The sequence below is a fragment of the Triturus cristatus genome, chromosome 8 (genome assembly GCF_964204655.1).
Source record: "Triturus cristatus chromosome 8, aTriCri1.1, whole genome shotgun sequence".
NCBI classification, from domain to species: domain Eukaryota; kingdom Metazoa; phylum Chordata; class Amphibia; order Caudata; family Salamandridae; genus Triturus; species Triturus cristatus.
In genome coordinates this window covers 68838321-68866307 of record NC_140591.1, presented here as the reverse complement: position 1 = coordinate 68866307, position 27987 = coordinate 68838321, and the positions used below count along the sequence as shown (strand labels likewise).

Below are 27987 nucleotides of genomic sequence, written 5' to 3'. Positions count from 1 at the left end.
ACTCTATGCTACACCCTATAGGCCACTCCACTCTGTTCTACAACACTCTACAACACTCTACTCCACTCTGACACTCTACTCCACTCAACTCAACTCTACTCCACTATATGTCCTTCCACTCTGACATGCTACTCCCTCCATGACACTCTACACCATTACATTCTATGCCACTCCATAATACTCCTTTTCACTCCACTCCACACCACTCAACTCTACACCTCTTTATGCCACTCCACGACTCTCTACATCTCTTCATATCATGCCACTCTACTCCACTTTACGACAGTCCACTCCACGCCACTCTTCTTTACTCCACTAACTTTTAGACTTGCTGAACATTAGCCAAGCTGGTGTTTGGTGTCCAGCATTGCTAAAACATTTTGGTAAAGCTAATAGCGCTTGCTTAGGCGAGACCTATTGCCTTTGCCAATGCATGTTATGGAGATCTAATGACTGCCCTCTTTTAAATGAGGCCATGAGACGTCACTGAAATGAGTACTGCAGTGCACTGTACTGTGGAAGGGGCGGGTCTCTTCGTACTTGTGATGTCATAAGCAAGCACCAATGCAACGGTCACTAAAATTGCAAATTGTGCCTAACAAATTAGTGACTAACAAGAAATTGCTATTAGGAAATTGCTATTTAAATTAATGAATTTTAAGAAATCGCAAATCCAATCTAATACTTGTACAGGCATAAAGATTTGCTATTTGTGAACTGTGATTCATTAAAACTCGCAAATTCAAACTCAGAAATGTGTATATCTGCACATCTGGACTTTTACTGTATGAATAGGGTTAAACTGGACTGACAAAACTACACATTATTATTGCTGTTGTAACTGGTGATTTTAGAAACACCCGATGACTCAAGATAATGCCAGCACCCTTCTGAGATTTCAGCAATGTGCCTCTCAATTAGGATTTATTTTGTTTGTGAAAAATCTGCCTGTCAAACATTTTGCCGATAAGTAGCTGCAATGAAATTCTCATCATCTTCAAAACAATGGTGCCTAGCATTTGCACAGTTTAGGAGTATGTATTTACTCCTACAAAGGTGGGTGGCAGGAAAAATGCTGAACCTTGGTGGGGCATTGATGATGAGACGTGGCGGCCGCCTATACGCATTGATGTGCTCACTCAGGCACTATTAACTAATCTTATATGGGTGAGTTCAGAGGAGGCTGTAATTCAAGTGGAATATTTTCTACCCATGTAGAACTGTTTTGTAAAAACAGCACAGTTTTTATAATTCAATGGTCTATATGCAGCAGAACTCAAAAATGTAATTTGTGTATCAGTGGTGGAGCTAAATTCACACGCGTCAAGACAGCTTCTTGCTGGTGACATCATGAAACTCCATGTCCCATCCCTGAACATGTCTCCTGAAGGTTTTAGTCATTGCACCTCCATTCCAGCCTCTAAATCATGTCTCTGCTTCTTCTTTCTCATAGCAGACGAGAGGCCTTCCTATGCAGCCGCTGCTGAGCAGAGAGCTGGTGAGTATCAGAGGAGAGCTTACCATGAGACCTCCCAGGACAGATGTACAGCACAGCACACTCCAACAGAGGCCTGGACTACAGGCATGGGACCAGGGCCAATGCAAGGAGTTTGGCACCCTAGCTGAAGGATTATTTTTACACTCCTGCCTCTAACAGTGACACACTATTTGATGCGTTTAGGGACTATATGATACCCCGAAACATGCCTGAGGCACCCTAATATTTGCCTTGTGCTACAAATGGCCCAGGCCAAGGTGTCTGGAACCACATGCCTTTGCTCCCAGCATGTAGTAGGGAGCTTGGCCACTACATGGCCCCAGGAAAGTGCAACCTCCAAGGGCATTGCTCTGGCAGGAAACCTTGGGGCAGATTTTCAAGGAAATGCCGCAGTGCGGCAACGCAAGCCCTTTGGGTGCGCCACGCTGCGGCACTTCCAAAGAACAGGAATGCAACATATTTACAATAATATGTTGCATTCCTGTGCTCTTCCCTGCGCTGGCGCACAAACTGCTGCCATGCGCCGACGCAGGCATCCTTGCACCATGGTGCAAGGATGCCTGCGTCATGGGGAGATTGTTTTTGTGCAGGAAGGGGCACCTTCCTGCACATAAACACTCACTACAGGCATTTTCCTCTTTTAATGCGTGCTGTAGAATGCAGCATGCATTGAAAGAGGAAAAACGAGGAGAAATGAAAACATTTCTCCTCGTTGCACCCCGCTACGCCACCCCTAGCGTGGCGTAATATTCAGACGCATTTCCAGGTTTACGATTCCTCGTAAATCTGGAAATATGTCTGGTTCCATGGGTGTGGCGTGGGAACACCCGCAGCAACACCCATGGAAACGCCCCCTTTCACGCAAAGTGCTGCGTGTAAAGGGGCCATATTTAGAGGGACAGGAAAAGCCACGCAGGGTGGCTTTTCCTGTCCTTCTAAATATGGAGCAGTAACATGCGCCACCAGTACGTCATAAAAAGTGATGTACTGGTGGCGCAGGGGGTTGTAAATCTACCCCCTTATAAATTGTCCGCAGGCAGAAATTATAGTCTAAGGCAGTAGGAGGGAGAGGAAGTTAGGGGGTAGGGCTGTTAACTCACACGGCAAGCGGTGGTGTTTGCTCCCCCTAAGCTGTGTTGCTGCCTACACCCCCGGTGAACTGCTTGGGTCCCCTTAATTTAAGCAGTGTGGCTGATTTTTCAAACAAGGGTGTGTTTGACTCTTGCTAGTTTTAGCAGCAGGGCCTTCAGGGCTGTGATCAGTTCAAGTTTCCTAAAGCACTGCTGTCTTTAATAGTCAAGTGATCAATCGATATTGGTTTATTAGATCCACTGGCCAGTGACAGCTGTCAAAGGGGTCCTGATGTCACTTCCCGTGATATCACTGAGAAAAACATAACGTGCTGACTGGAGTATTTGAAACATAAACCATGCCTGAGGTTTCGTGAAAACCTGTATGGAGGGGATGCACAGCTGATTAAGGTAGACTGACCTTCTGGTGGGGGAGGGAGGGCTGATCTCATATGTTTAGTCCCCATTGGAGTGGTGGAGAGAGCAAAGAACAATGTGCAGGAAGTGGCCCAGAGTAGTGAACAGTAATAGAAGCATTAATTCTCAAGACCTGTGTTATCACCTGGTTCAAAGGTAATGCCCCTGTTGCTACTTTTAATATTTAGGTTAAATGATGCCACTGTTACAAGCTTCCTTAACGCTGCATGTTCCCTTTCGATTCCGGTGCTTAATCGTCATCAAGGACAATCCCCACACGAACAGGGGGTGCATAGAGACAAGGGAGCACACCATGTGCTCCCCTGCATCGACCCCCAGGTCCTTAGGCAACAGGGGGCCCTGTAGGGCCCCCTTAGTTTCTTCACCGCCACACCTTTAATAGTGGGCGCTTGTTCAGTGGGCCTAACAGGGTGCCTGCAGCCGGCCCTTACTCCATCACAGTCGGCCTAAAGACACTGCATCTAATATATGTAAGTCACCTCTACAGCAGGCCTTTAAGCCCTAAGGCAGGGTGCATTATATTTTATGTGAGGACATATTTGCCTGATCAGATATGGCCCTGCGATGTCTAGTTCTATTACTAGATATTGCAAATGAGCAAGGAAGCCATCTTAAAGTATATACTGTACACTGGTCAAAACGAGTTCCCCAGTTACATAATGGCTTCACTCAAACATATGGTGATTGGTATCAAACACCTCGTAGTGATAAACCCACACTGATTCCAGTGAGGGATTTATGAATACATGCACTCAGAGGGTACATTAGAGGTACTCCTCAAACCTACCATCCCTCTAGTGTGCAAGCTGACGGGTTCAGTCCAGCCTGCTGCCACAGACAGTTTCTGGCTCCCACTGGTGAGAGCCTTCGCTCTCAGGAGGTTATCACCTCCTCCTCCTCCAGGAAGGCAGGGGCCTTCAAAGAGACCACCGCCTTTTTGTATGCAAGTCTGGCTTCTCTCACAGGTGAGGATGCCAACCCCCCCGGCTCTGATCCATCTGGCACCAGGACAGGTGGGAAAATTCGCTGTGCAGGAGGCGTGTTGCACTGCCTCTAGGGTGACCAACTTTGATGTGAACATGACTTTAGAAATTCCACTACATTGTGTGTAGTGGAATTAGGAATTTTGGGACAGGGTGAGCCCCAATTCCCACAGGAAGTGGTCATCTCGGGGATGTAGTGACCCCAAGGATAAGTAGCCCAATGGCTACTAGCCCTCACTCCGCTTAACACCCCCAACTTGAGTATTTAGGGGACCCCCTTCTACCAGGACTTCAGATTTCTACGGACCAAAAGAAGTGGACACAGAAGAAGACTGTGGACTCGAGAACTGAAGAGCACGACTAACTCGGCGCTAACCCTGCCGGCCTGCCTGCTGCACCCGACCTTCATTGAGCAACTGATTCATCCTGTCACTGTGCCAACCTCAAGACACCCAGAGGGCTGCCAGTGCTTCACAAATTGCCTAAGGCAGTGGTTCCCAAACTGGGGTCCGGGGACCCCCAGGGGTCCGTGACACATTCCCAGGGGGTCCGCAGGGAGCAGTTTTAAAAGCACTGCAAAGTTCCTTGCATAATCAGCAGTTTTTGGGCAGCAATAAAAGTGTCAAGATAACTCAGGTGATTAATGTATTTGCTGGAGAGAGATGGGGGTTTTGTCCAGTGGCAGCTTTAACTCATATTAGGAAGCCCAGGTGGTTAACATGCCTCCTGCAAAGAATGTCTACCATGCATTAAAAAAACTGTATTTTGTTTTGTGCATGGCTCAGTGAGTTCCTGCTTTTGCCACAGAGACTCTTTTGTTATTGTGCAGTTCGTAAGTTCACTGCCATCAAAGAGCTGCATGCAAACTGCATGGCACAAATTATTAAGTTATGCTTTTTCCCAGTCTTTCATTATCCCGATGCTGCTAAAAAGGTTGGTTTGGGTAGAAATAAATCCTTATTATCAAAGTCAACGCTAACCCCTGTGTTATTTTCTGAATCCTGAGTTTGTGCTTCTCCAGACCAAGCACTCTTAAAAAATGCCTACCAGTATGGATGACTTGTGAATCCTACACCTTGTAGTCCCCTTTGCCTTATGTAACATTTTCTATTCACTGATTTACACACGCATGATTAATTGTCTCTGTATGTGTGTGATGTAAAGTGCTCCGACACCCTACAGTGGTATGAGAGGTGCTATAAAACAAATTAAATACAAGTGACAGTGGGGCTTTGGAGAGATGAGAGGCACTGTTGGAGGGTAGTAGTGATAAAATCACTGAAGATTGTCAATCATTGAAGATTGACAAAAGATTGTTGTATCCTGGTGCATAGTAAGGTCATTATTTACTATGCTTTGAAAGCTAAAACAATTAAATATATAATGACAAATGTGTTGTAAAAACACAATTTTACCCCAAATTTTCTTGGTGGAGAGGCCCCCAAAGCCCCCTTTGTAGGGGTCAGGCTCACTCGCTGCACTTGTTGTGCATTGTGCGGGGACGGGTCTGACAACATTTGCCAGAGCAGCTTTAAGATTCCAGTCCAGCCTAGGCAGGAGCAGGAGCCTTGGGCTGCAAAATAAAACCAAACAATGTAAAGGTAGTTGCGAGACGCAGCACCAACCTTCCCATTAGAATTCTTCGATTTTTGAAAATATTTTTAATATAAAAATACTAAAATCTTTAGTAATTCAAGTCTAGTCTTTGGTTGATGTGCACACGTGTGCAGGTTTTTGTTCTTCAAATTACAGTTTTAATATTTGACATTTAAATCATACAAATTGCCTGGGGGTCCCCGGCTTCCAGTAGTGACTCAAAGGGGGGCCTCAGGAGTGAAAAGTTTGGGAACCACTGGCCTAAGGAACTCCCTTGGAGTAGAGGAGTTACTCCCTGCAGCCACAGGCACCAAAGGAGCAAGACCCGGTACGCTGACCTGCAGACTACAGGGACTACCGATGCATCAGCCTCCCAGGAAGAGGCAGCAGTGCTCCTGCAGGTCAGATCCGTCCTCCCTCCAAGTGTGGAGACATCAGTGCCGACCAGAGCTGCACAGTACCAATCCCTGGGGTACTGGACCCCTTGAATCAGCCAAGGCTTGTTGTGTCCAGTCCAGACTCCAGCACCAAGGAACACTGACCTGCATGTCGAGGGACTTCAGGGACAGTGAGACCCACATCGTGAGTGGCCCAGCTGTCCTGTTTGCCACTCCTGCTGAAAAACAAAAAGAGTCTGTGACCTCTGACACCCGATGCCTCAAAGCATCTGTGCAACCTTACTCCTGAGCCCAAGTCCCAGGGAGGTGACAGTGTCAGTGGAGTCCCCAGACCCACAAGAGCTAAGCCCATGCTTGGGTTTTCCCAGAATGGACTTCCAGTCACCGCCTGCAGCTTCTTTCCGCAGGCCCTCTCCAACCGCAAGAGACTAGTGCACCGGAATCTGACCTCTAAAGACGCCACTGCACCCGAGCCCCACAGCCCGTGGATAAGTCGACCGACGGGGTCTCTATGTGCTTGAGCATCTCAAGGGTGAAGCACCCCTGTGGGTTCCCCGTGACTGGCCTCCCAGTCCAAGCTTGCAGCCTCTTTCAAACCGAGCCGTTCTCCCATTGAAGTGAATGGGACACCCAATGCCGTGACGCATCTCTGAACCTGGACGCCCCAGAGCCTCCTGAGGTGGCCCGTTGGTGTAGCCTCGGACCTTGCCCCATACTCACCTTAAGGCCAGAAGAACAGTCCCTGAAGTCGTTGTCAAGTGCACGAATGCAATACATGTTTTTCCTCTATAGGATAACATTGCCGATCCAGAAATTGCAGTGTTGATTTCTGAAAAATGTAAAAATTCATAACTCAAAAAGCATACTTAACCAATTCCGATGATCTTGGTATCTAAATTTATATAAAAGTATGTGTTATTCTTATAAATTGGTGTCGGATTTCTTTATTGAGTGTGTGTAATAAATACTTAGCACTACCCTCTGATATGCCTAACTGCTCAGTCATACTACCACAGTAGAGAGTATTTGGGGTGTTATTTGTGCCTCTGTAAATCACCATATAAAGAGCCAGTTTCCTACACTTACAGTGTCCTTTTGTGGCGTGGAGTCATCTGATGACATCACCTCATCCCAGTCCTTGTCTTATTTAATACTTTCCCCCGTCCTATCACAAACTGTAAGCCTAGCCTTAACTGCATCCCTCACCCTAAGCATAACCCGAAATTCCAACAGTACCCTAGGCCCAAACCTAAACATAACAATTTTTCTATAAAATATGGGCAGGAAGCTCGATTTCTATGGAGCATGAATGAGAAGAAATGAGAGGATGCTGAGTCTAACTCTTGCTTGGTTGGTTGAGGCTGCCCTTGCCTGATGCTCTCCTCCTTCAGATGTGGCTTCCATTGGAAGCATGAGGCTAAGTCGCCGCTTGCTCTGTGGTGAGAAATGCGGGGACCAGCCAGAACTCTGCAACTACGCTGAGGGTTATTTGGTTCAGCATTCCAGGCTCCACAGCTTAGACTTGTAGTGAAAATGAGGATTAACAATGGGGGATGCAGACCATAGGAACACTGCCCCACATCCCCTACCAAAAACCCATTGTTAATTCATGGGGCACTGCACAGAAGAGGCCCTATACTTCAAATATAAGATTGAATACTCACAAGATCCTGTACTTATGCATCATTTTCGCATTGTTTACTTTAGGCAAGACGGCGCAAATAACCACATACAAGTTCATTCCAGTGTATCCATTGTAATCGGACAGGCCAGTAGGCTATCAAATAACATTACATAACATTAACAAAATCATGCCTCCCTGTTACAGATACAGTCCTAATGTTCCATCCCCACACTTAATTCACCTAATTCTCCAAACGGTAAACAGTCATAATATCGGAAAAAAAATATCGACTGGACAGAATATCGAGTTTTTAATATAGAATGGACAGAATATCGAATTGCCAAAATATAGTGGTGAAGAATATCGAAAATCAGGTAAGAAATATTGATTTACATAATATAGAAGTAAGTAATATCGACAGTCATAATATAGTTGTTAAAAATATCGATTTTTTTTATAGTGTTTTAAGTGTTAGTATATGTGTTAAAAGTATGTATTAATTTTGGAATGTATGTTTGAATATTTTTAAAGTAATGAATTTTATGTCATTTAATTTTTGTGTAAATTAATTCCGTAGCGGGTTGTGGGTTTATAGGGGATTAGGGTGGGAAGTAATTTAATTATAGTACATTAAATAATAATTTTTAGGCATTATTAATTATTTTTAATTTAATTTTGCGTTTTACTTCTGTAGCGGGCTGTGGGTTTATAGGGGAATAGGGTGGGAAGTAATGTAATTGTTATTAAGTAATTATTAATTGGTATTGAAAATTAATTGGTTGTTGATTAATTATGAATTGGTAAATAATTTGCATTAATTGGTAATTAATTTGTATTAATTGTTTAATTGATAATTATGTTAATTGTTTTAATGTATTATTTGTAGCGGGTTGTGGGTTTATAGGGGAATATGGTGGGAAGTAATTTAATCGTAAATAATTAATTATTGAAATGATTTTTGTATATTGATATTTAATTTATTATTATTTAATTATTAATTGGTATTATTTGTATTTATTAATTTTTGGTATTGAAAATTAATTGGCTGTTAACTAATTATTAATAGGTAATTAATTAAAAAGAATGATTGGTATTTATATTTAATTAATTAAATATTGTGTGATTGGTAATTAATTTGAATAATTTTTGGGGGGGTATTAATAATTAATTAATTTTTAATTAAATATTAAATTATTATTTTCCCTACTATTGCACTCACTGGAGTGGGAATAGTAATTTTTACCCCTACGCTATCCAACGCTTTCCCTACTATTGCACTCACTGGAGTGGCAATAATAATTGTTACCCCTACGCTATCCAACGCTTTCCCTTCTGTTGTACTCTTTGGATTGGGAATAGTAATTTTTACCCCTATGCTATCCAACGCATTCCCTACTGTTGCACTCACTGGAGTGGGAATAGTAAATTTTCCCCTCCCGCTATCCAACGCTTTCCCTACTGTTGCAATCTCTGGAGTGGGAATAGTAAATTTTACCCTCCCGCTATCCAACGCTTTCCCTACTGTTGCACTCTCTGGAGTGGGAATAGTAATTGTTACCCCTACGCTATCCACCGCTTTCCCTACTGTTGCACTCTCTGGAGTGGGAATAGTAATTTTTACCCCTACTCTATCCAATGTTTTCCCTACTGTTGCACTCTTTGGAGTGGGAATAGTAATTTTTACCCCTACGCTATCCAACGCTTTCCCTACTGTTGCACTCACTGGAGTGGGAATAGTAAATTTTACCCTCCCGCTATCCAACGCTTTCCCTACTGTTGCACTCTCTGGAGTGGGAATAGTAATTTTTACCCCTACGCTATCCAATGCTTTCCCTATTATTGCACTCTCTGGAGTGGGAATAGTAATTTTTACCCTCCCGCTATCCAACGCTTTCCCTACTGTTGCACTCTCTGGAGTGGGAATAGTAATTTTTACCCTCCCGCTATCCAAAGATTTCCCTACTATTGCACTTACTGGAGTGGTAATAGTAAATTTTACCCGCCCGCTATCCGACGCAAAAAATATAGAATATTTCTAAATAATATTACGTTAATGTATATGTATTTTTTTTATTTTTTACTTACATTAATTATTTATTAATTTTAAAGTTATTTAAGTATTTTTAAGTATGTTTTAGTTAATTATATGTATTATTTCATTAACTTTACATTACTTTTAAGACATTTAAAAAATTCGATATTTTGACCAACTATATTTTTTACAACGATATTTTGGATTCTATATTTTTGTACTTTACCTGTTTGTAGATAGGAATTCGATATTTTGGCATTCTATATTTTTTCCTCGATATTTTGGTAGGTCGATATTCTCCTTCTCGATATTTTGTCAGTGATCCCTCCAAACATCTCCCAAACAAACAATTCACATCCACATCCAAACTTCGTTACTCTTCAAAACAGCCTCTGAATCTTTTCACATGTGCTTCTCTTGCCCCATCCCTAGCTTCTTAACCCTCCTAATTTTCCTTCAGTTTTATGCAGACAAGTCCCCTGCCCTGTAGGCTCATGATAAAGCAAACCGCATCATCTCTCCTGTCTGATAATTATGTTACTGAAACTCTCCTCTGCTTAGCCCTACTCTCTAAATGTTTCTCCATGCTGGAGCATAGATTTTCCTATTTGAGTCTGGCAATGACTTGTCAGAAAGGTTCAGCATCCTCAGCATCCCAACACCCCCATTTCCTGTGGCAGCTTCTGTTAGTCCGCTCCTGGTGCCACCCTATGGAATCTCTGCCACTGTGAACGAGACAAACCACCAGCAGGGTTATTATCCACACCTGGCACAAGTCTGGGCAAAAAAAAAATGTTGTTCCACAAACAGACTAACACAAACATCCGAAACAACTTTAACAATCTCAAATCTCTTGCCTTCTGCCAATTTACTAGCACCAATACTACCACATAGTCATCATGGACAGTCACCTTCAGGTCCACTAGAACTGCACCCCACAAAACGAGGGCCACCAACAGATGAAAAAGCACCAGGATGCCAATCATCCTCCCATCTCTCATTCAGAGCTCAGGCCACTGCTCTGTACACCATTTCCTGTCCCAGCAAAGGCCAGATATGTGTTTGCCCACCCCGCATCCGAGGATATCTTAACTTGCTAAAGTAGCTCACCATCCAAAGCCCACATTGTCACACGATGAAGGCCTACAGGAACACGCGCCGGATCCTCAAATCACCAAACAAACCTGCTGAAAATCTCTCCTTGTGGTGTGGAAATAGTGCTCCAACCTGGCAAACCCCAATCACCTGCAAAAGGCAACTCTGCATGTGCAATTCAGGTGCCTTCACTGTGCCAGCACTTTCCGAAGCTCCATTTTTCTCGCTCCTGCTGCCTCGTCTAGTAGTCTCAACATTTCTTCAATTTTTTTGTTGGGTAACCCAGCGCCATGCAAATTGAATCCAACTCACTTCCCAGGAAGGTCTAAGCGGAACTGGACCATTCTGCCTTCTCTGGTGCCAAACGTTTTGCCTCCAAATCTTTTAACTGTGCCCTACGGCTCTCACCTGAATCCAGAGGACCCATAGAAAGAAAGGTTTCAAATAATGAATAGAAACTCCCAACCTGGCCTGTCAGTAAACACTCATTGTAAGAATGAACTGAACTTTGTAAAAAGGGAAGATGAAATGGCACAGTATACCAAACAGGGGGAACTCCTTGGTATGCTGTGGCAATAGCTGGAATAATGCAAAAATAACAATTGATGGACAGAATGTAGAACAATGTCATACATTCACCCCAGTACAGAGATCTGGGCCTAAATCCATCGTTTTTTTGCTCACCATGCCGTTCCAGTTTGAACCCAGCCATATGCAAATCAGTCTTGACCCTGTGCCTCATGGGAACAGTCCAGACCGAACTGCCAAGCCAGGTCCTCCCTGGACTGTAAACAAGCATCCTAGGACCGGTTTCTGGCATTTCAGCCGTCTTCAGCCAGGCTTGCTTGATTTTCAGTGGCATGGAGAGCAAGGGACCCACGTCTGGGCATACCCTTTCCACTCGGGGTGACAAATGCAAAAATAACAATTGATGGACAGAATGTAGAACAATGTCATACATTCACCCCAGTACAGAGATCTGGGCCTAAATCCATCGTTTTTTTGCTCACCATGCCGTTCCAGTTTGAACCCAGCCATATGCAAATCAGTCTTGACCCTGTGCCTCATGGGAACAGTCCAGACCGAACTGCCAAGCCAGGTCCTCCCTGGACTGTAAACAAGCATCCTAGGACCGGTTTCTGGCATTTCAGCCGTCTTCAGCCAGGCTTGCTTGATTTTCAGTGGCATGGAGAGCAAGGGACCCACGTCTGGGCATACCCTTTCCACTCGGGGTGACAAATGCAAAAATAACAATTGATGGACAGAATGTAGAACAATGTCATACATTCACCCCAGTACAGAGATCTGGGCCTAAATCCATCGTTTTTTTGCTCACCATGCCGTTCCAGTTTGAACCCAGCCATATGCAAATCAGTCTTGACCCTGTGCCTCATGGGAACAGTCCAGACCGAACTGCCAAGCCAGGTCCTCCCTGGACTGGAAACAAGCATCCTAGGACCGGTTTCTGGCATTTCAGCCGTCTTCAGCCAGGCTTGCTTGATTTTCAGTGGCATGGAGAGCAAGGGACCCACGTCTGGGCATACCCTTTCCACTCGGGGTGACAAATGCAAAAATAACAATTGATGGACAGAATGTAGAACAATGTCATACATTCACCCCAGTACAGAGATCTGGGCCTAAATCCATCATTTTTTTGCTCACCATGCCGTTCCAGTTTGAACCCAGCCATATGTAAATCAGTCTTGACTCTGTGCATCATGGGAACAGTCCAGACCGAACTGCCAAGCCAGGTCCTCCCTGGACTGGAAACAAGCATCCTAGGACCGGTTTCTGGCATTTCAGCCGTCTTCAGCCAGGCTTGCTTGATTTTCAGTGGCATGGAGAGCAAGGGACCCACATCTGGGCATACCCTTTCCACTCGGGGTGACAAATGCAAAAATAACAATTGATGGACAGAATGTAGAACAATGTCATACATTCACCCCAGTACAGAGATCTGGGCCTAAATCCATCGTTTTTTTGCTCACCATGCCGTTCCAGTTTGAACCCAGCCATATGCAAATCAGTCTTGACCCTGTGCCTCATGGGAACAGTCCAGACCGAACTGCCAAGCCAGGTCCTCCCTGGACTGTAAACAAGCATCCTAGGACCGGTTTCTGGCATTTCAGCCGTCTTCAGCCAGGCTTGCTTGATTTTCAGTGGCATGGAGAGCAAGGGACCCACGTCTGGGCATACCCTTTCCACTCGGGGTGACAAATGCAAAAATAACAATTGATGGACAGAATGTAGAACAATGTCATACATTCACCCCAGTACAGAGATCTGGGCCTAAATCCATCGTTTTTTTGCTCACCATGCCGTTCCAGTTTGAACCCAGCAATATGCAAATCAGTCTTGACCCTGTGCCTCATGGGAACAGTCCAGACCGAACTGCCAAGCCAGGTCCTCCCTGGACTGTAAACAAGCATCCTAGGACCGGTTTCTGGCATTTCAGCCGTCTTCAGCCAGGCTTGCTTGATTTTCAGTGGCATGGAGAGCAAGGGACCCACGTCTGGGCATACCCTTTCCACTCGGGGTGACAAATGCAAAAATAACAATTGATGGACAGAATGTAGAACAATGTCATACATTCACCCCAGTACAGAGATCTGGGCCTAAATCCATCGTTTTTTTGCTCACCATGCCGTTCCAGTTTGAACCCAGCCATATGCAAATCAGTCTTGACCCTGTGCCTCATGGGAACAGTCCAGACCGAACTGCCAAGCCAGGTCCTCCCTGGACTGGAAACAAGCATCCTAGGACCGGTTTCTGGCATTTCAGCCGTCTTCAGCCAGGCTTGCTTGATTTTCAGTGGCATGGAGAGCAAGGGACCCACGTCTGGGCATACCCTTTCCACTCGGGGTGACAAATGCAAAAATAACAATTGATGGACAGAATGTAGAACAATGTCATACATTCACCCCAGTACAGAGATCTGGGCCTAAATCCATCGTTTTTTTGCTCACCATGCCGTTCCAGTTTGAACCCAGCCATATGCAAATCAGTCTTGACCCTGTGCCTCATGGGAACAGTCCAGACTGAACTGCCAAGCCAGGTCCTCCCTGGACTGGAAACAAGCATCCTAGGACCGGTTTCTGGCATTTCAGCCGTCTTCAGCCAGGCTTGATTGATTTTCAGTGGCATGGAGAGCAAGGGACCCACGTCTGGGCATACCCTTTCCACTCGGGGTGACAAATGCAAAAATAACAATTGATGGACAGAATGTAGAACAATGTCATACATTCACCCCAGTACAGAGATCTGGGCCTAAATCCATCGGTTTTTTTCCTCACCATGCCGTTCCAGTTTGAACCCAGCCATATGCAAATCAGTCTTGACCCTGTGCCTCATAGGAACAGTCCAGACCGAACTGCCAAGCCAGGTCCTCCCTGGACTGGAAACAAGCATCCTAGGACCGGTTTCTGGCATTTCAGCCGTCTTCAGCCAGGCTTGCTTGATTTTCAGTGGCATGGAGAGCAAGGGACCCACGTCTGGGCATACCCTTTCCACTCGGGGTGACAAATGAAAAAATAACAATTGATGGACAGAATGTAGAACAATGTCATACATTCACCCCAGTACAGAGATCTGGGCCTAAATCCATCATTTTTTTGCTCACCATGCCGTTCCAGTTTGAACCCAGCCATATGTAAATCAGTCTTGACCCTGTGCCTCATGGGAACAGTCCAGACCGAACTGCCAAGCCAGGTCCTCCCTGGACTGGAAACAAGCATCCTAGGACCGGTTTCTGGCATTTCAGCCGTCTTCAGCCAGGCTTGCTTGATTTTCAGTGGCATGGAGAGCAAGGGACCCACGTCTGGGCATACCCTTTCCACTCGGGGTGACAAATGCAAAAATAACAATTGATGGACAGAATGTAGAACAATGTCATACATTCACCCCAGTACAGAGATCTGGGCCTAAATCCATCGTTTTTTTGCTCACCATGCCGTTCCAGTTTGAACCCAGCCATATGCAAATCAGTCTTGACCCTGTGCCTCATGGGAACAGTCCAGACCGAACTGCCAAGCCAGGTCCTCCCTGGACTGGAAACAAGCATCCTAGGACCGGTTTCTGGCATTTCAGCCGTCTTCAGCCAGGCTTGCTTGATTTTCAGTGGCATGGAGAGCAAGGGACCCACGTCTGGGCATACCCTTTCCACTCGGGGTGACAAATGCAAAAATAACAATTGATGGACAGAATGTAGAACAATGTCATACATTCACCCCAGTACAGAGATCTGGGCCTAAATCCATCGTTTTTTTGCTCACCATGCCGTTCCAGTTTGAACCCAGCCATATGCAAATCAGTCTTGACCCTGTGCCTCATGGGAACAGTCCAGACCGAACTGCCAAGCCAGGTCCTCCCTGGACTGGAAACAAGCATCCTAGGACCGGTTTCTGGCATTTCAGCCGTCTTCAGCCAGGCTTGCTTGATTTTCAGTGGCATGGAGAGCAAGGGACCCACGTCTGGGCATACCCTTTCCACTCGGGGTGACAAATGCAAAAATAACAATTGATGGACAGAATGTAGAACAATGTCATACATTCACCCCAGTACAGAGATCTGGGCCTAAATCCATCGTTTTTTTGCTCACCATGCCGTTCCAGTTTGAACCCAGCCATATGCAAATCAGTCTTGACCCTGTGCCTCATGGGAACAGTCCAGACCGAACTGCCAAGCCAGGTCCTCCCTGGACTGGAAACAAGCATCCTAGGACCGGTTTCTGGCATTTCAGCCGTCTTCAGCCAGGCTTGCTTGATTTTCAGTGGCATGGAGAGCAAGGGACCCACGTCTGGGCATACCCTTTCCACTCGGGGTGACAAATGCAAAAATAACAATTGATGGACAGAATGTAGAACAATGTCATACATTCACCCCAGTACAGAGATCTGGGCCTAAATCCATCGTTTTTTTGCTCACCATGCCGTTCCAGTTTGAACCCAGCCATATGCAAATCAGTCTTGACCCTGTGCCTCATGGGAACAGTCCAGACCGAACTGCCAAGCCAGGTCCTCCCTGGACTGGAAACAAGCATCCTAGGACCGGTTTCTGGCATTTCAGCCGTCTTCAGCCAGGCTTGCTTGATTTTCAGTGGCATGGAGAGCAAGGGACCCACGTCTGGGCATACCCTTTCCACTCGGGGTGACAAATGCAAAAATAACAATTGATGGACAGAATGTAGAACAATGTCATACATTCACCCCGGTCCAGGGAAGACATGGCTTGGCAGTTCGGGCTGGACTGTTCCCATGAGGCACAGGGTCAAGACTGATTTGCATATGGCCATGTCTGAACTGGGGTGGTGTAGTGGGCAAAAGAACGATGGATTTAACCCAGATCTCTTGACTGGGGGAGAATGTATGCATTGTCAGCATTCCGTCCATCATTTGTTTGTTGTAACGCTTTTCGCCCTAAGTGGGATGGGTATTCCCAGACGTGGGACCCGTGCTCACTACGCCACTGGAGTCAAGCTATCCTGGCTGATGACGGCTGATAGCCAGAAACCGGTCTTAGGATGCTTGATTCCGGTCCAGGGAAGACATGGCTTGGCAGTTCGGGCTGGACTGTTCCCATGAGGCACAGGGTCAAGACTGATTTGCATATGGCCATGTCTGAACTGGGGTGGTGTAGTGGGCAAAAGAACGATGGATTTAACCCAGATCTCTTGACTGGGGGAGAATGTATGCATTGTCAGCATTCCGTCCATCATTTGTTTGTTGTAACGCTTTTGCGCCCTAAGTGGGATGGGTATTCCCAGACGTGGGACCCGTGCTCACTACGCCACTGGAGTCAAGCTATCCTGGCTGATGACGGCTGATAGCCAGAAACCGGTCCTAGGATGCTTGATTCCGGTCCAGGGAAGACATGGCTTGGCAGTTCGGGCTGGACTGTTCCCATGAGGCACAGGGTCAAGACTGATTTGCATATGGCCATGTCTGAACTGGGGTGGTGTAGTGGGCAAAAGAACGATGGATTTAACCCAGATCTCTTGACTGGGGGAGAATGTATGCATTGTCAGCATTCCGTCCATCATTTGTTTGTTGTAATGCTTTTCGCCCTAAGTGGGATGGGTATTCCCAGACGTGGGACCCGTGCTCACTACGCCACTGGAGTCAAGCTATCCTGGCTGATGACGGCTGATAGCCAGAAACCGGTCCTAGGATGCTTGATTCCGGTCCAGGGAAGACATGGCTTGGCAGTTCGGGCTGGACTGTTCCCATGAGGCACAGGGTCAAGACTGATTTGCATATGGCCATGTCTGAACTGGGGTGGTGTAGTGGGCAAAAGAACGATGGATTTAACCCAGATCTCTTGACTGGGGGAGAATGTATGCATTGTCAGCATTCCGTCCATCATTTGTTTGTTGTAACGCTTTTCGCCCTAAGTGGGATGGGTATTCCCAGACGTGGGACCCGTGCTCACTACGCCACTGGAGTCAAGCTATCCTGGCTGATGACGGCTGATAGCCAGAAACCGGTCCTAGGATGCTTGATTCCGGTCCAGGGAAGACATGGCTTGGCAGTTTGGGCTGGACTGTTCCCATGAGGCACAGGGTCAAGACTGATTTGCATATGGCCATGTCTGAACTGGGGTGGTGTAGTGGGCAAAAGAACGATGGATTTAACCCAGATCTCTTGACTGGGGGAGAATGTATGCATTGTCAGCATTCCGTCCATCATTTGTTTGTTGTAACGCTTTTCGCCCTAAGTGGGATGGGTATTCCCAGACGTGGGACCCGTGCTCACTACGCCACTGGAGTCAAGCTATCCTGGCTGATGACGGCTGATAGCCAGAAACCAGTCCTAGGATGCTTGATTCCGGTCCAGGGAAGACATGGCTTGGCAGTTCGGGCTGGACTGTTCCCATGAGGCACAGGGTCAAGACTGATTTGCATATGGCCATGTCTGAACTGGGGTGGTGTAGTGGGCAAAAGAACGATGGATTTAACCCAGATCTCTTGACTGGGGGAGAATGTATGCATTGTCAGCATTCCGTCCATCATTTGTTTGTTGTAACGCTTTTCGCCCTAAGTGGGATGGGTATTCCCAGACGTGGGACCCGTGCTCACTACGCCACTGGAGTCAAGCTATCCTGGCTGATGACGGCTGATAGCCAGAAACCGGTCCTAGGATGCTTGATTCCGGTCCAGGGAAGACATGGCTTGGCAGTTCGGGCTGGAATGTTCCCATGAGGCACAGGGTCAAGACTGATTTGCATATGGCCATGTCTGAACTGGGGTGGTGTAGTGGACAAAAGAACGATGGATTTAACCCAGATCTCTTGACTGGGGGAGAATGTATGCATTGTCAGCATTCCGTCCATCATTTGTTTGTTGTAACGCTTTTCGCCCTAAGTGGGATGGGTATTCCCAGACGTGGGACCCGTGCTCACTACGCCACTGGAGTCAAGCATTCCTGGCTGATGACGGCTGATAGCCAGAAACCGGTCCTAGGATGCTTGATTCCGGTCCAGGGAAGACATGGCTTGGCAGTTCGGGCTGGACTGTTCCCATGAGGCACAGGGTCAAGACTGATTTGCATATGGCCATGTCTGAACTGGGGTGGTGTAGTGGGCAAAAGAACGATGGATTTAACCCAGATCTCTTGACTGGGGGAGAATGTATGCATTGTCAGCATTCCGTCCATCATTTGTTTGTTGTGGCAATAGCTGGAGCACTGACTTCGTGCTGCACTTGGCAAATTAATGACTTCATATTAATTCACAGTTGTGTATTAGTCGAAATTTCCCTGCTGCTTCCTTGGGCACCCCTCCTAATGAAGACAATATCAGATCTTGCAAAGGCCAATTGTAAAAGGGCTGCATCCCTCCCTTTTTGCACTTCCTGTACAACTTGTGACATAGTTTGGCTGACATGTCCAAAAACCTCTTTTCTCCCTGGGGCCTGGAACCTTAATCTGAAACTGTCCCAAAACTCTAGTCAAGAATCTGTGCCTCTGCCCTGTCTGGGTAGAAATGCAGCCGATCCCTCGCCCTCGCCACATGAGTTGGTGCAACTGACTTTTCCTTGGAGGCTAAGGTTCCCTTCCTCTTCTCTGCTGCCTCTGCCCATGATGCTACTGTCCCCGTCACCATTTTTCTGAAACACTGGGTAGAAGGGCGCTCCCCCACATTTTGAGCATTCATGCTTAAATCTACTCAGATCTCTATTGCAAAATATCCCGGTCACAATCCCAAACGGACCCCATATTGGCACCCTGTCCTCTGCCAAAATCCCTCACATGTCCTTGGTTCGTGCAGCCCAGAAAGGGCCGTTGCTGCGTAGGTAAATCGGCAGTTCCTTGTATTGCCAATGCTGGCCTAGTTGTGTCCATCCACTTCAACCACAGCTTGCTTCCCCCCTCCCCTTTGGTTTGTCCGTGTATAAGCTCAACCCAATATTCCTCATAATAACTTGACTGTCCTCTTTTCAGTGTTTGTTTTTTGTGGATTTTAGGGATGTTTTCTCGGTGTATTCCAAACCTTTTGAAATAAGTGCTTATTATTGTTTATTACGCTGCCTAACACCCCACAATAGACAAAAACGGTGTTTTTTCCAGTGTTTAAAAAGCATGCCTCTTTGCAGTGATTGTTATGGTGCATATATTTAATTTAACGGAGAAGCAATGCATGGTATGTAGTGTCTTTCCATTAGCAGTGTGTCCAATGGACCTATGTTACAATGTCTAGAAAATCTATTTACAGTACCATTAATGGATTAAAAATGTAATAGTGGTATATTCAAATGTTTAAATAAACAAATTTCTGGACGCAGTTGAAGGTCATTCAACTATTCCTTATTGAATATTATGACATTATTGAGTGGTTAACCCTGCCAACAGTAAAGTACCTTGTGAAAAATTTAAAATGTTGAATTACACCAGATTCATTTGTAGCCCAGCATTGTAAGACAACTGAAACTCAGTGGCGGCTGGTGACATCTGAAATTGGTGAGCGTAAAAGTTGCAGATAAGTGTTAAGCTACGAGTGAGCGGAGCGAGCATGAATGTCATAAGGGGCCTGGGGGGTTTCTCCCCCTGAGAAAATTTGGGAGAAAAAGTGGGCAAATGGTGCATTTTCAAGCAATTTTGCACAAACATACCATAGTTAAAATCACCTGACAGGGCACAAGCCAATTGCTAAAACCGTAGCTAGGCACTGTTCCATGGCGTTCCGGCAGTCACCGTTGAACTCGTCATTTGTCGAGCTGAACTAAGGCTTCGATATGTATGAATTTTTTTATTCACCATCCCAGACTGCTGCCTTCGGCCAGGGATTGCAACATAAATACATATACGCAGACAGAAAGAGCCCTTGTTAGTGGCACTGGTCGGGCCATGTGAGGAAGATGCTGGCGAGCTCCAGTCTCTGAATAATGAAAGGCTGGACAGACAAGGACAGAAACATTGCCAGGCATTCAATCTTTGCAAGAAAACTAATTTATTTGGACAATGATGAGTCTCTGAGATAAATGTTAACCTCTTTGTGTGGCCGCAGTTTTAAAACGTCGAGTGTTTGTTTGTGATGGCCTAGCTCTGGCCATCATTTTCTAACTCGTGTGACGCAGTAAGTAATAGATCAGGTGTACATTTCTTTTTTAACAGGCATCCAAAATGCTTCAGGGATCATGTCACACAGTCCAACATAGCTCAGATGAAAGCACATTATCAAAATTAATTAAAATTAATTAAAATTTCCTCAAACAAGCTACAATAGTAATTATACGATTCTCTTATTATTACTGATGTGAGTCACAAAGCTTCGAAACCCTTGACGTTTATGTCTCATTGGCGTCAGCACACAGACTGTTTGACTGAGCCAAAGCTCATTTCTGGAAACATGCACAGAATCCTGTCAGTCATAAATATTTTTACCTCTTTTGTTATTGTTTTACACAGTGGTGTCTCCGACTCCGAGTGCCACTGCAGCCTTTCGGCCTGCGGAGTTAGATCAGCAGCTCCGAGCTAGGAAGTTTAGAAATCGTCTGGCCTCTCTCCCGCCACTCTCTCGTGCACAATGCCGCCACTGCCGCAGTACACAAAGAGGGAGGGAGCAAGAAACAGAAACGGCCCGTCACCGGATGGCTTCATAATAAAGCTATGCACTGATTGGCCATTGTTCGGTGGACCTGAATCTTCCCACCCCCGTTGCTGCCTCATGTTCAAGACCACTATACTAGAGGTCTAACACATGACCTTAGCCAATCCAGAGGCTGCTCTCTTGCTGTTATGTTAACAAAATAAAATGAGAGCAGCCTCAGGATTGGCTTGGTCAGGCAAACCCAGCGCTCATTAGGAGTCCTCGGGCTGTGGTTGTGATCCCCCCCGGTCACTAATTGTGCTGGTGGTGAGAGGCATCTGGTGCGCATGTCAGGCTCGTCATAGAAAGGCAGCTGGCCAACCTGACATGCGCACTTTGAGAGTTTATGCGTCAACACCCCACGTAAGCCTGAGGCTGCATTGGAGTCATGGCTTGCTGATGTCAATTACAAGCCCCACCCCTCCATGCTGTACCTCATCCGATCCTGCAACCCGGCTGAAAAAACAATGCTGTGGCCCCCCCAAAAAACTTGTAAATATATTTATTTATTTACTTTTAATACAGGGCAATGGGGGGCACTCGGTGGGCTTGGGAGGGCAAAGCCCCCAATGCTCCTATGGAGGAACCACCCCTGCTGAGACTCGATGCTTCAAGCATACTCCCCACTGCTGTTCTGCACTCTCTGCCTGACTACATTAAGGCGGCGCTGCTGTTGTATGGACATTCAGAGCTGCCAAGTGTCCTATGGCAAATATCTTACTTTAAGTCAGTCCTGACCCTTCAACAAACATCACATTGTATACCAGGACTTGAAAGCTTGTTGTTAAAAATTTAACTATGAGCTAAAAATCCCCAGCAGTAAAGTGCAGTGTGTAAAGAGCCAGGATTAGCTGAAGGTATCGCACATAACAATGGGACATCTTGCAGTGATGAATTTTGTTAGTGATCCAGCGCAAGGTTGGGACTCTCAAGGGAAATATACAGATATCCTCCCTACGCCGCAGACTCACTATCACACTCTGCTCATTCATACATGCATTCATTGGTGGGGCCCATAACACCAACTCTCATATATCATCATTCACAAGTCTGCACACAGGAGGGATGAATGATTCAAGCGCTGGACATGTGGGGGAATACCTTATAACCTAAAGGGGAGAAAAGTAATTTTACAGAATATATATTAACATTCGCCACCTATAGATTCCTAATCCTAAACATCAAGGCACTCCGCCCACTTGGTCGATTGGACCAATTAGTTGGATTGGTTGATGGTGATTTAGAACAAGCTAAAACACATTTAAGACTCAGAGGGCCTCATGTAGGAAGCCAAATACCGGTCGGTAACGGCCGATTTTCGGTAATTATACCGTTACCGACCGGTATTTTGGCTTTTGGTATGTAGGGGGATCATTTTTGTATTCGGTAATTTACCGAATCTGTAAAATTACCGATTCGGTAATTTTACCGATTCGGTAAATTCCGAATACAAAAATGAGATGTAGGGGGAGTGTGTGGGTGTGTTCTGGAGTCGGTATTTACCACCAACTAATAGTTGGTGGTAAATGAAGAATGGATGTTGAAAAGCATTTTAAAGTGCTTAGAAGTGTGCAATGTGGCAGACATACATGCCCTTAGGGCATGTATGTGTGCCACATGTGCACACATGGCCGAATCAGGGGTGCAACAGGGTGTCAATGTGACACCCTGCCACCCTTGCATGTGTTCCCCCCATTACCGAATCGGTATTTACCGATTCGGTAATGAGGCATACCTTCCCATCAATGGGAAGGTATGCCTCATTACCGAATCGGTAAATACCGATTCGGTAATTACCGACTTTTACCGAATCGGTAAATATTACCGACTCATTACCTACATATCATTTACCACTTCATAAATACCGAATCGGTAAAATTCGGTATTTATGAAGTGGTAAATGGGTCCCTACCTACATATGGCCCAGAATCCTTTATTCTCTTTAACGAAGAACCACAAACTCATATTTGCTGTTAATTAATAGTTGTTTATCTAAAATTTCATTGTAATCAAAGTTAGCATTTGTCTCATCAAAGTTTAGAATTTTTAGATCAATTTATTTAAATCGCAGAACATCATATTTACCTATTCTGGCTATCTGGGGTTTCTCTAATTCATTGGCTCTGCATAACCGAATTTTGTCATCAGTTGTCCGAATGAAGCAGGCCAAGGCTCAAAGTCCGAAAGTCCTCTGCTCAGCACGTTACAGTCCCAAAGATCGCCAACGGACCAGAAGTCGTGCCAGCATCTGTCATTGCCTGTTGGGTCAAAGAGGGTGTGTGGTCATAGTAACCACCGAAAATGCCGAATAGCCCTATTCTACTACTCTTTTTATAATAAATTTTGGGATAAAATGAAACATTTCTAGGCGGAGACAGTCAATGATTGGATAATCATAAATCATCCGATTTTTGTCCGTTAGTCTTCACATGGGTTTTGCCGATTCATTTCCGGTGATGTCACTGACTTGGTGTAGCAAAGTTACGGATTTTATTTGTATAATCCATTGTTCATTTAAACCAGTTTCTACCGTCCGGGGTCTTGGCAGTCCACCAAGATCCTATCCTTGACCGGGTACAGTGTGGAATAGGTTATGTGGAGGTTCATGGCGCCACCCGATTCTGCGCTGTAGAGTTTGCGCTTCACGAGACGGTGGCCACTTCTGAACTCCATGTTATGCGCCATGTTTGGATAGGCCGCCATTGTCAACTTAAGCGAAACAAACACAAAAGAGTAATTAATGCAATGAAATGATGCTTCTAATGTTATACCCTCATTCATCCCTTTATATATGAATATTTTCCTAGCATATAGCGACATTTAAAGCAATATAGTCACCTTTACAGTCTTCCACGAAGATGCAAACGTCACAAAAGCAACATAAATCATGCGATATCTAATTACCATAAATACTACAATTAATATGCGTACGTATTTTAGTTATTAGTTATTTTGTCATGCAAATAGCAAGTTCCCACGTGTAATTTGTGTATGCAAATTGTTTAGTTTTAATATACCACAGCAACACAATTAGTAAATTATAATAAGTAGGTTATTCAATTAATACTTTCATGCAAAATAGAGGAGGTATACAAAATTGTGCAATACCTGCTCCATCAATCCCCCCTTTGGTGATTTTTAACATCATCACACTACCTTTAAATTTTGAAAATTTTTGTAACAGAAATGAATTCAATTCTATTAGTCCTTTTATTAGATCACATTACTGTTTCACCTGTCTCTTCTTCTCTTGTTTTTCTATACATATTGTCTTTCCACACTTCTAATTCTACTTCTTCCAATTCCCTTTCTTTTCTTTCTTTCTCTTGGTTTCTTAAAGTTTCTCTTTTTAGATGTTTTCGTAATTTTCTTTTCTTGCTACATAAACATCCTAGTCTCAGAATTAATACTAAAATAATCACAATGGAAATAATATCTTACCAATAAAGGTACTGCCTAGTTTAAGTAAAAAGTTCTTAATAGTAGAAAACTGTTTCCCAATCTTTTCCCAAATACCTTCAACCTCCAGTGTAACAATTTTCTCATGCAAATCAGTTATATTCTTAATGTACATCTTCAAATCTTGACTTTCGTCATGAATGTACGTACAACAATGTTGAACTTTCAGCATTCCACAGACTCCACCCTCTTTTGCCAAAATTATATCAAGGGCAAGTCGATTTTGCATCACCATGGCACACATGGCAACCATTTCGGTATTTACCAATGAAAATCCTCCAGCGGTGCTTGTTGACAAGCGATCCACTACTATTGATAGTTTTCTAATTTTGTGTGCATTCAGAGATATTCCCACTGCTGGTATCAACGCTCCAAAAATGTCTCGTACAATTTCTGACCAAGATTCTCTTTTCCTACGTGTTAGTTGATTACCTAACTCATGTGCACCATCTTTTCCTCTTCCCACATGGAATATCTTTGGGAAAACCAGGCCTAGATAACATGTGATCTGTGATCTGGCAATTGATAATATGCTTTATTCCCGCAGATAAAATATAATCCAGGGAAAACTGGATAATTTCCTCCTTTTAAATCCCCATCCACCCATGATTCTATAAGTATCATGGCAATCACTTGTGCCTACAAAATAATTATCATATACCGTTTGATTCCTTCTAATACACAACTTCCCTTTCCGAGGCCAATCTAAAGCCATTGTTGGACTAGCTTCTCCTTTCAAATGTTTTTCTCTTTTAACATCCCAGACTGTCTTTTCTTCTTTTCCCTCAGGTACTTTCTTTTGCATTTTTAATCTCCTTTCTTCAACCATATCCAAGAATATCTTCTCCTCCTTCTTTAAACTGCAAGTTAGATTTTCTCTAAATATTAACTCTAATGTTAATTCTTTAGTTTCTAAGAAAAATTCACCTAACACTTTTGCAGGTTTTACTTTATTCAATGTGTTAACTACAGGTACTTGTGAAAATACATTATCTACATCTGAAAAATAATATTCTAATTTCCCTATTTTGTAAAACAAACTTGCTAGTACACTACATGTTATTCCATATGTTACTGGGAGGTGATGGTAAGTCACTCGCTCAGATACAGATGCAGGCAACTGCATGCAGACGTAGCAGTCCCTTATGTCCATCGTCTTTACATATTCGTATAGTAATTTTGAAAATACATTATTAGAAAAATCAGTTATAGACCTATCCTTATGTAAATAATTTCTTATCTATTTTAGTTGGATATACCTTCTGAATCTTTTCTACATTAGTTTTATTCTCACTATGTCCTTCTATTGTTTCTAGTGTAACCTGAAATGAAACCATTAGAGCCAACGCACTCCACAGAAGCATTAGTAATCCTGTACAACAGCAACACATTTTGAACCATCTTCTAAGGAACACACATTTAGATTTTCTATTTTCTGTGTTTGCCATTTCGAAAAATGATCAGTGTCTTTTGACTTAGCTTCTTCTACTTCCCAACTAGTTTTGTCTAACCCAAGGCTCTAAGCACCTACTTGGTTCTATTCTGTTTTATGTCTTTTCCGGTAATTTATTGTTTCTCCAATTTGAACACTTCTATATTCTCAGTTTGGCATTTGATCGTCTTTCACTTTTCTTTCGTTGTCTTGTTGCAGAATTTCCTGAACATCCATCTCTTCTCCAATGTCGGACAAGATAACTCTCAGGATTACCGATTCTTCGTCTTCCTCAACCACTCCTGGTACAGTCACCTCTAGATCCCCTTGGCTGTCTGCCTCTTCTTTTATTTCAGGCAGTGCCACATATGACCATTCCGGCGACTTATACTTCTGGTTAGGTTTTACTTCTGCTGTTGTTTGTTCCACACCTTTCAATTTCTCTTGGCTAGACACTTCATTCACCTGTTCAGCCCTAGATGAATTTACTCATGTAAATCTGTATCTTAATCTCTTTATCTTGTTTGGCCAAATTTCATCTCTTGCTGATCTTTTCAACTTACTTCCTTTTTCATTTTTCTCAGTCCTCCATGCTCTTTTTCTCAGGACTCGACCTTCTGGTACTTCTTCATCACTGTCCCCTGATTCAGTTCCAACTTGACTTTTACTTTCAGCTGCTCTTCTTTCCACCACTTCTTTTTTATTACCTACTTCTGTCCCTCCTCGTGGTTCTTCCACACGATCTTCCTGCTGACTAACTGCCCCTTCCCCTAACTGGATGTGTGAATTCCCTACAACTCCTCGGGGTCTTCCGCAAAAATTTCTCTCTCACTCTCTGTATCTGGTACCTTACCCTCTAATTTTTTTACTTCAGGTGGAATTTCTCTTGAACTTTAATTCGGAACTTTTTTCCCAAGGATTTCTTGGACAGTCTCTTCTCTGTTTGTATTTCTACTCTCATGTGCTTGTACTGGTTGGGTGTCTGATTCCGAGCTGGTATCAGAAATCTGCAATTTTCTTCTTAAAGGAAGATTTTCTGGGGCAATAACTGGATTTTGTTCTGCTTCCCCCCTTTCAGGAATTTGTCTTGTTCTTGATTCTTCAGTATCAGATTCAGAACTTGTGTCTGATTCTTCGAAGTATTCTCCCTCCTTGTTATCCACTGGGTTTGGAATTCGCAAGGTGTGACTAGCATGAATCCAGTTCTTCACTCCTGCACATTTTACTGCTGTTGTTGTGGTTAAAATCACCTGAGGTGGTTTTCCCCAACGTGGAACAAAACAGTTTCATCTTCTGTGCACTTTAATGCTCACCCAGTCCCCTGGGCTTAGATCATGAGATGGCTTCCTTTCAAGAGTGGTGGCATCCGATACAACCTGATGGAACACAGAATGAACGGAGTCAGTCAACCTCTTGCAATAATCCAACACCAAGGTGCCGATTACGATCCGGTAAAAACCGGGTACGAACCGTCGGTCGGAGTGTATTCTCCGTCCGACTCGTACCCGGTTGTAAAACATTACAAACATGGAATTACGATTCGCACGGAAACACCATTTCCGTACGAATCGTAAAAAACACCGACCGACGAAAATATGCATACGAATGTGATCCGGGAATGCTGCGACGTGACGTCGGGACGCTTCTAGGCAGCGTTTCACGACCCAGGAATTACGATTCGAACCGACAGCAGTCCGGACGGCAATATTTTCACGGCACACAAAAAGTGCCGCAAATGCGAACTACGGCGCGAAACGACCAGAGTAGGTGGCCCGGTAAGCGCCGTACCCCCCCCAGCCCCCGCATGTACGCGCCGTACCCCCCCCAGCCCCCGCATGTACGCGCCGTACCCCCCCCAGCCCCCGCATGTACGCACCGTACCCCCCCAGCCCCCGCATGTACGCGCCGTACCCCCCCCAGCCCCCGCATGTACGCACCGTACCCCCCCCAGCCTCGCATGTACGTGTCGAACCCCCGTGTATGTACACCCGAGTACGTGTCGAACCCCCCCATGTATGTACACCCGAGTACGTGTCGAACCCCCCCGTGTATGTACACCCGAGTACGTTCGAGTCGTACCCCCGCGCGTAGCGCTGGGGGTACGCACCGTACATACACGGGTGGGGGTACGACTCGAACGTACTCGGGTGTACATACACGGGGGGTTCGACACGTACTCGGGTGTACATACACGGGGGGGTTCGACACGTACTCGGGTGTACATACACGGGTGGGGGTACGACTCGAACGTACTCGGGTGTACATACACGGGGGGTTCGACA

The 27987-nt window shown here is 44.9% G+C and overlaps 1 protein-coding gene across 2 annotated transcripts in view; it reads left to right on the top strand.

Annotated features, from left to right (window-relative positions):
* LOC146801345 (T-lymphocyte activation antigen CD86-like) overlaps positions 1 to 27987 on the top strand; it is a 275628-nt gene that overhangs the window by 234289 nt on the left and 13352 nt on the right. Inside the window, exons 5-6 of one of the 2 annotated variants that reach the window (XM_085621003.1) lie at positions 1454 to 1498; positions 25925 to 26010. In XM_085621003.1, coding sequence (XP_085477129.1) covers positions 1454 to 1498; positions 25925 to 25968 — 89 coding nt within the window. In that variant the 3' untranslated portion in view covers positions 25969 to 26010. The remainder of the gene's footprint in view (positions 1 to 1453; positions 1499 to 25924; positions 26011 to 27987) is intronic. The other variant, XM_085621004.1, reaches the window with a different exon arrangement.